The sequence below is a fragment of the Nycticebus coucang genome, chromosome 14, assembly GCF_027406575.1.
Source record: "Nycticebus coucang isolate mNycCou1 chromosome 14, mNycCou1.pri, whole genome shotgun sequence".
NCBI classification, from domain to species: domain Eukaryota; kingdom Metazoa; phylum Chordata; class Mammalia; order Primates; family Lorisidae; genus Nycticebus; species Nycticebus coucang.
Window position 1 is genome coordinate 61,017,798 of NC_069793.1, and position 9,270 is coordinate 61,027,067.

Here is a 9,270-nt window from a genome sequence, read left to right on the forward strand (position 1 = left end):
TATACAGTGTAAGAGCTCTGCATCACACTCTGAGTATGGATTTAAAGTGACACCATGGATAGGTGGTGCACTTTTGCGCTCTAAAGCACTGTATCACACAAGAGTGAGTTTCCAGAGAACCAAATGTCTGGGAAACTACTGCACAAGGAATGAATAGCTGAGAACTACTGTGCAAAGAGTGAGCACTCTGTGTATGTAACTGCTAATAAATTCATCTAACTTGCCAACCTAGACTTGTCTGAGCCATTCTTTGCTCTCTCAGCTCCATCTCAGTAAAACATTGTCTCTTGTTCTTGCAAACTCATCATGGGCTGGTTTAGAAGTCTTTGTTCCAAAGGGAAGAATGCTTTCACTGGTAGACACAAGAATGATTTCATTGAACTGGAAGTTAAGACTGCTACCCATCCACTTTGAGATCGTCATGTCTCTGAACCAATAGACAAAAAAGGAAATTCCTGTGCAGGCTAGGGTGATTAACCCTGACTACCAAGGATATATTAAACTACTACCCCACAGTGCAGGTAAAGAAGAGGATGTCTGGAATACAGGAGATCCCCAAGGGTGTCTCTCAGTGTTGCTATGCCCTGTGATTAAAGTTAATCATAAACTACAACAATCTAATCCAGGCAGGACACCTAACGGCCAAGGACCTTTGAAAATGAAAGGGTCACTCTACCAGATAAGAAATTGTGTTATCGAGGTGCCTGCTGAGATCAAACAGAATATGGAATAAGTATTGGAACAAGGTGGATTAGGTACAACTATGCAATGAGTTACAGCAGTGAAGACTATAATTGTCAGTAATTGTAATCATATTTCTTCCTTATATGATTACGGATATGTGTGCATGCATATGTGTATATATATTGTGTGCATATAGATAGATAGATAATATTTGTTTTCTTCCCTCTCTCACCTCCTTGTTATATAACATAAAATATTATTTCTTCACATTATAGCAGTTGAGTATTGTTAGCTTTGTGTAATAGTGTATACATTATAAAATATCAAGAAAAAGAGAAAAATCACCTGAGGGGTTTGTATCCTTGCCTGAGCAAAGGAATAAGATGCTTTTTGTTCTACGCAGGATAGTTGTATCAAGTTAAGTTGGAATTTTGGCCTGGCATTGACTTTATTTGAAGATGAAGTATAATTTTAGGAGATGTGTGGATAACAGATAGACTTATGATAGTTAATTTTATGTGTGGACAATAGGTCGACTTATGATAGTTAATTTTATGTGTCAACATAGCAAGGCCATGGTAACCATGGATGTGGTCAAATATTATGCTGAGTGTTTCTGTGTCTTTTTTGATAAGATTAACATGTAGGGCTCGGTGCCCTTACTTCAGTGGTTAGGGTGAGGTTTGAACCCGCCACATACACTGGGGCTGGTGGTTTCATACTCTTCCCGGGCCTGCCAAACAACAATAACAACTACAACTACAACAAAATAATAGCCAGGCACTGTGGCGGACACCTGCAGTGCTAGTTACTTGGGAGACTGACACAAGAGAATCGCTTAAGCTCAAGAGTTTCAGGTTGCTGTGAGCTGTGATGCTACAGCACCCTACCAAGGGTGACATATTGAGACTCTGTCTCAAAAAAAAAGAAAAAACATTAACATTTAAATTGGGGGACTTTGACAAAAGCAGATTGCTTACTATAATTTGGGTGGATGGGCTTATCAAATTAGTTGAGGGCCTAAACAGAATAAAAGACTGACCTTTCTAAAACAAAGGTTAATACTAAAAGTACCCGAATTTCAGACTCCACCTATAACATTGGCTCTTTCTTAGATACTGCCTATTGATCCACCTTGCAGGTTTTGGACTTGCTAGAATTCATAATCACATGAGACAATTCTTTAAAATCTCTTTCTATAAATGTCCAGAGCTTATTGAGTCTGTTGCAATAGTGAACCCTGAGTAATTCGGGGATTAATGCAGAGAAACAAGAAATCTAATTTTAGGTACATTCTGTCCTCAAATCTATATATCTTATTGACACTTGTCCAGGAATGGGGGGCTCAGTGAGCTAATGTGTTTGTATGAAATTGACAGGGGTCAATCATGGGGAACAAACTGGGGAACTTCTTTACCCAACGATGTTCTCTGTGTTCATGACTTCTTCCTTTCCCAGAACTTGCACAGATCTCATATCTATCCTTGTTTTATTCATCTACCTTGACTCCGTGAACTCACCCCACATCCTGGGCTGATATTTCTCCTGAAGTATTGGAATTATAGCTGAGACAAAGCACTAGAGATATCAGATCATGACAAAAGATACCAGAAAACTTGAGCTGAGGGAAACCTGAATGTGCCAAACTCTTCTCACCATAGATAATTTTTCACCAGTGATGTTTTGAACTTGAGGGAAAAATATATTTCTCAGGTCTCTGTGTTTCCTCTATAAGTTGTCCTACTTAAAAAGGAGTCTGATGAAATACGTCTCCCTTTGACTTCAAGGGTTTTTAACATTTTCCCCTTTCAGAAAAGGGGCAAAGTACAGCAAATATGGTTAGAGTGTGATGGTAGAAAGAGATTAAACATTAATATGAGTAAATTTGTGGAAGAGAATAGAGAAGATATGAGAAATTATTGAATAAAATTTGTAAAAGGCAGTTTATATAATTATTAACACCAGAAAAATCTTTGAATTACATTATGTGACACAGAAATTATGTTCAATAAAGAACAACAGACCATAAACATGACATCATCAAGATTATAATTCAACAAAATAATATGTGTAGCTATGTATTTCATATCTATCTATTGCGATAACACAGACCACTGTCTAATAGATTTAGGACAGTAAGGAATAAAACAGAAAATTACCATGTCTGACTTCAAGAAACTTAGATAGAGGCTCGGCGCCCATAGCACAGTGGTTGTGGCTCGGGCAACATACACCAAGGGTGGTGGGTTCAAACCCAGCTCGGGGCCAGCTAAGAAACAGTGACAACTGCAACTGAAAAATAAGCTGGGCATTTTGGCGGGCACCGTAGTCCCAACTACTTGGGAGGCTGAGGCAAGAGAATCGCTTAAGCCCAAGAGCTTGAGGTTGCTGTGAGTTGTGACACCATGGCACTCTACTGAGGGTGACACAGTAAACTCTGTCTCAAAAAAAAAAAAAACTTAGAATTTGGGGCCTGTAATGTGGGGTAGGGCATGAGGTTACTAATGATGGCATTAAACAACAGGCTGCCCACTGCAGCTCTCCCCGTTGCTTTCTCCTCATGGATTTTCACTTTCTAAATGAATCCTCCGCTCTACAAGTGTTCCTACTTCCAATAAGGACTTTCTGAGGTGTCTTAGTGAGGGAACCATTAAAGGCAGGTTGTACAGTGGTATAAGCACCACTACCCGGATTTCTAGAACTGTTCTGCAGAGTGACTTTACAGAGAAAAGAGAGTAAGGCCTGGCTCTGTTCAGGGAGCAAATAAATACTTGGACAAAAACAACAGAAGGAAGTTGGAGAGATCTCTGACATTCAAGAGTTTAACTGCTGTGCATGGAATACTGTAGAATTTCTGCATGGCTGCCCAGAAAAATCTCCAGCATCCTGTTCTTTCTGGTTTTGAGAACCTTCAGGGTGTCTCAGCAGCCCTGCTCAGTAACTTTTCTATTCCCTTGTTCTGTAAGATTTCCAAGGGCAGACCAGAAACCTGATGCAGTTCTCTGAAAGTCCTGAACATTGCTTATCCTCTGCTTGGGCCGTATCTGCCACCCAGAAGCAGAACTCAGCTGTGAGATCAGGAATGAGAGTAGCACTTTGGAAAGGGCACCTGTTCTAGATTTTAATTGGTTGGGTTGATATAAACTATGTGAGAAGAAGTGGCATGATGATAAGATCCTGAAACTCATGGGGGAAATAAAAATTAAAGCAGGGTGCCTCTTTATTTTACCACCTCTCTTTGACTTAAAGTCACAACTGTGTAGCCAGCAGGACAATTCAGAGGGTGTGATTGGAGACTGTGGAGTGACCCCATTGGTTCATAGTTAATTTTCTTCTTTCACAGGAACTTAACTTTCATTACTAGCAGCTTTTCTGAGTTGAATCTCTTTGTGATTATCAGGCTGCTGAATTGGAGAATGAATCTTAACTAGCCTGCCCTGGCCTGCCATCACTGTCTGTATAATCTCCACTTCCTTATGGTGTCTGAAGGCATATTGTGGAGGACAAAAGTTGGAAGACTTTAGAGAAAAAACTGAATTTGTTTAGGTGAGTTTGACTTACTGGGGAAAAGTGTTCTGAAAGGGCAAATTAGGCCTAGCTTGCAGACTTCCTGCTGTCAGTTCTGACTTGTGGGAAGTCTGGGAGGGACAGCTTTGAAAGAAAGGAGGTTGAAGAAGTGAAAAGTTTTCTTGCCTGGAGGGATGGTTATTTTTCCAGGCTGAGTTTGTCTACATCCCTTTTCTATTCTATAATTTTGAATTGCTCCCTATAGGGAGGCAAACACTCCCTTCCCCCAACACCAGGGGCAAAGCCAGAAAAATCTTTGAATCCTAAAGTAACACTGTAGTCACTCCTCCAACCATAGATATGGCAGCGTAAAATTGAAACTGGGGTATATGTAACAGTGGGATTGGCCTGAAAAAAATAGCAAAAATATTTTCTTTGTCTTTAAAACTTCCCCCCTCTGTTTTGGGGCAGTGCAGGGAAAAGTTCTTAGCCTTTAGGAAGTGAAGCAGCTGAACTGTTAGGAAGGAGGCCCAACTAGGTCATAGCTTTGTCTTAGGCTGAGATAGGACAATTAGAATAGTTAACTAGAATGAAGCAAGAGCCTAGAACTTAGGGCCCTAGCTTTAAAAGCTCTGTGTTTCTGCTTCTGTACAGAAGATTTGATATTTGGAGATGAATAGTCACATTTTTCTCCCTTTGCCAACAAAACAGTACTTTTTTTTCCTTCTCCAAAAAATTCTTGTTCTGATGTGGCCTCAAGGAGGATAGATGCCTAGCTTTCAGTGACACTACTAGTTTTATTACCAGATGAAGAGGGTCCAGTTGCCTGTCACTGTCAGCCAGTATGCAGTGACAGGGATAGGTACAACAAACTATTTGTCAGAAGGCCGGGGTTCTGGAGAACAATGAGAGTAGCCTCCCCAAGACTGCTATGTTCTTCCATTTCCAAAAGTACAATTTTATACATAAAAGTTCAAAGCAAAGACCATACCAACCTCTATTTCAAATAATAATCAGTGTATTTCAGGGACCTATTACAACATTCCAATTCAAAAGTTAATTTCCTCAATCAATCCACGTAAAGTACTCAAGATAGGCATCTTTAGAGTGGGAGCTAAATTTATAAAACAGTAAGAATGGGAGACAGGGGGTGAAGGTCAGGCAGGACCTAAACGGGCCAGACCAGCTGTGTCATGTCTGCTCTAGCCTGACAGACTCCATCTTATTCTCACTATGTGTGCTTTCAAGTGCTCTTCTGTATCAATCATCAGCTTTTTCACACAAATGGTGAGAGAAATAAACCAAGAAAACCCTTGATTTTTTTAGAACTTGATAAGATTTTCTTTCTCCTCCTGATCAGGTTTCCTCCATTCAGGGCTGGACAGGGACCCCTGTTTTCCAGGCCTAAGCAAACAGACTTTATTTTTCTCCAATCTGCACTCCGGATACGAATACAAGATAGGAAAAAAGCAGTTTGACCAGTATTTCATGTAGGCAGGCCCCTTCTCACATGAAGACCTACACTTCCCTGCTTTGCCCTGAGCTAGAGGACTGCATTCATCTGCTAATACCCTCATTTCTCATCAACATTGAGAAGATGTTTTCTGTCTGCCAGCTCCTGGCCAAGTGTGATTTTTACCCCCAAGACCTCCCTGTTTACAAACACCCCACACACACACAAAAGACGCACAGGATGCTTCCCACTTAGGTTTCTCCCCTCTACTGACAAAAGTTCTGTTGCCCTTCATTTCTTCTGTATTCCTTTTTGTCTAATAAATCCTGTCCTATTGAAAGGGGACCATTGAAGAGGAGGAAGCAGCCCTGATGGAAACAGTTAACAATTAACAGAACAAATTGTAGAGCAGACAAGGAGCCAGAGAAAAGTGATATTTCAACATAGGGAGGAATTTATCTAAAGGCAGGACTGTAGACCCAAAGGTCATATGGTGCCAGTACTGACCACCACACAGGGAACAGTCATGAGGAAAAATAAGAATGTTACAATAGATAAATGCAGTTCATAGGATATAGAAGAGGAAAGAGTTAGAGTGGGGAGTGTGAGTCATTTTTGCCACCCCTCTACTGTTGAGCTTTGTCTTAACTTTGAAGAGCTTTTCTTTGTCAAAAGCTCTTTGATCAGCTTTTCTTTGTCTTTCAATAAACTCTGAGTGTTTTAACATAGTGTGTATTCTTTTCTATTTCATCCTGGTTTTCCAGTCTGCTCAGAAGAGGAGTTCCAATTGAGGGACACTGGCCAGGGTATCCCCTGGTGTGTCTTAGGGGGTACTCCTCAGAAGGGAAGTCCTCAGTAGCCTGATAGGACAGCACATGGGGCTTTCCACTGCACTCCTTCCTACATGGAGCAGTCCTAGCGGGGGGTAGGGGTGGTGGTGGTGGTGGGGTGTTATTACAGCCTGCCCTCCTCTGTTTTAGTGTTTTATTTCTTAGTGGTTGTCTTTCAATTCTTTGACCACCTAAGAATCAGCTGCTTAAAGTTCCAGCACAATTTTCACTGTCACTAATCTTTGTAGTCTATGAGTTCATTCTTCAAATCTTCCAGATCAAGATAAAAAAAATTCCATCAAAACACTCTCCCTGTTGCCTATACTTTCCACCTGGTTAGAAAGCTAAAATTAATAGCAGTTGCAGTTTTATTTTCATATCCTATGTTATGTATAATTTCACCAAGTCAATTTTCCCTAAATTTGTCCTTCAGTGTCCTACTCATTGTGACTGCTTCAAAGAAAAGAGGAGAATAAATTTGTCCCGGATCTGCTTTGTCTTCACTCCATAAACAACAGGATTCAGAGCAGGAGGGATGGACACATAGAGGTTAGCAAATAGGATCAGCACATTTCTAGGGACACTGTGCCCAAAGCGATGAGCAAGGATGGAGAAGAAGGCAGGCGTGTAAAACATGAGGATAACACAGACATGGGAGCCGCAAGTACTGAGGGCCTTTTGGCGGGCACCCTGGGACGAAAGCTGAAAGACAGCATGGAGGATGAAGGCATAGGAAACAGCAATGAAGATCACATCTGAGATGACAGTCATGAGAGGTACACAAAATCCATACCAGATGTTGACGGAGATGTCAGCAGAAGACAGACGTGCAACACCTATATGCTCACAGTATGTGTGTGTGATGACACGTGTCCTGCAAAAGGGTAGCCGTTTTAGAAGGAAAACAGCGGGCAGGATGACAGAGAAGCTCCTCACAATGATGCTTACTGCAAGCTTGAGGGCCACCTGCGGAGTGAGAATGGTGGAATATCTCAGGGGAAAGCAGATGGCCAAGTAGCGATCAAATGCCATGGCCAGGAGGATGGCTGAGTCCGCCACAAAGCTGAAGTGCAGAAAAAACATCTGAGTGAGACAACCAGAGAAGGTTATTTCTTGGGAGCCAAGCCAGAAGTTACTGAGCAGTTTGGGCACTGTGGCAGTGGACAGGATGAGGTCGGTAGTGGTCAGCATGGAGAGGAAGAAAAACATGGGCTTGTGGAGGCTGCGCTCAGCTGCAATGAGATAGAGCAGGATGCTATTGCCCACAATAGCCACAGCATAAATGATAAAAAAGGGAATCCCAATCCACATGTGGAACTTCTCCAGGCCAGGTATTCCAACAAGAATAAAGGAGCTGGGTTTGTAACAGCTCAAATTATACATGTTCTCTTCAGTCTGGGATTCTCTGGTCCTCAAACCCTGAAGACAAACCAACTGTCAGAATGGGCTTTGAAGGCTAACAATTTCCTGTGGTACTGAAACTCATTGCAGAATGCAACTGTCACATTCAGGGCTCCCACAATAGAAGCACTGCCTTTCCCCAGAAGACCTGTCATATGCGTGACTGACTGGCAGTCATTCCTTCTCTTTGCCATTAGCCCTACTTCATATCATCATATACTTACTAATAAACCATACAAAAGGGTTGTGGTAGTAGGCCAGTAATTGCCTATGATTAAACATGATTATCCGCGTTCCTTTCTCAATGCAGGTTATTTAGGATAAACCCAAACTCAAAAGAGGGAAAAACAAACAAGTATGAGAGAAAGGAAAGGGCAGAAAAGGGAGAGAGAATGCTAAAAATATTAAAAGATATCAATTAGATAAAAATAAACTGTGAGGAAAGGGGAAAATTGATTTTTCTAGAGCAAATATATTTCAGACAATGGGTCTAATAAAATAACTACAGGAAGCAGGAGAAAAAATACTGACAGAAGACGAAGTAAAGGGTTAGATTTCAGTGCTGTGGATGGTGTGGGAGTTTTGTTCCACAGGGATTGAAATACAGACAAATTAGAATGTATGCTTACTTGGATGTGGACATGAGAGAATGTATGTATCGAGAAGCACACAGTCAAGTTAAGCATCATTAGCTGGACTCAAGCAGAGAACATAATGTTCAGAAAAATTTATGACTTCAGGGGCAACATCCTAAACCTTGCAGCATCTCTGTTCCCTCATGTTTTTCCTTAATTGCAGACTCTACCAGTGAGTCTGACAATGCCTCAAAAATACCTAGTACTATCAGCAAAGACACAGAGCACATTCTTTCATATCCTGGATATGAAAGAATAATCAAGAAGTTGTACCCCAATCTTTTCAATGCTTGGACTAAGTGTATGGGAATCTCTAGCTTTGTACTAAATAGAGGCTGCCTTTGAAGGTGGCTTTGGCATTGAAAACACCCTCTGTGGAGAACTTTGAAAATGGAAGGAAAGGGAATCAGGAAATTGATACTAGGGAGCACAACATCAGAGAGGCCCCATAGAACATGAGCCATGTTTGGGTCTTACCTTTCCCAACAAATTTACAAGGTCCCTTAAAAAGGTTTTTAGGAGAAGCAGTGAATCTTGTGAGCAAGTCACACAACCTCTATATGATTGTGTTTAGCAGGAATTTATAGCCTTGTCCATAAGGGAAATAGAGTGGATAGAGCTATTTAGGACTTGGTGATTTCTTTGTCAAGTCCTGAGTTACAGGGAGCTTACATAGTGAGCTTCCATGTCATAGTTTTGCCATCAGCATAGCCCATAATTAGCCTAAATGGACATATTACATATAGCTAAGAGAAGGCAG

The 9,270-nt window shown here is 41.2% G+C and overlaps 1 protein-coding gene across 1 annotated transcript; it reads right to left on the bottom strand.

The window, feature by feature from the left end:
• Positions 1–6,915: 6,915 nt before the first annotated feature.
• On the bottom strand, positions 6,916–7,857 carry LOC128565204 (olfactory receptor 52H1-like). Its single transcript, XM_053561568.1, has one exon. It carries the CDS (start codon positions 7,855–7,857, stop codon positions 6,916–6,918), a length of 942 nt encoding a protein of 313 aa, XP_053417543.1.
• Positions 7,858–9,270: the final 1,413 nt, after the last annotated feature.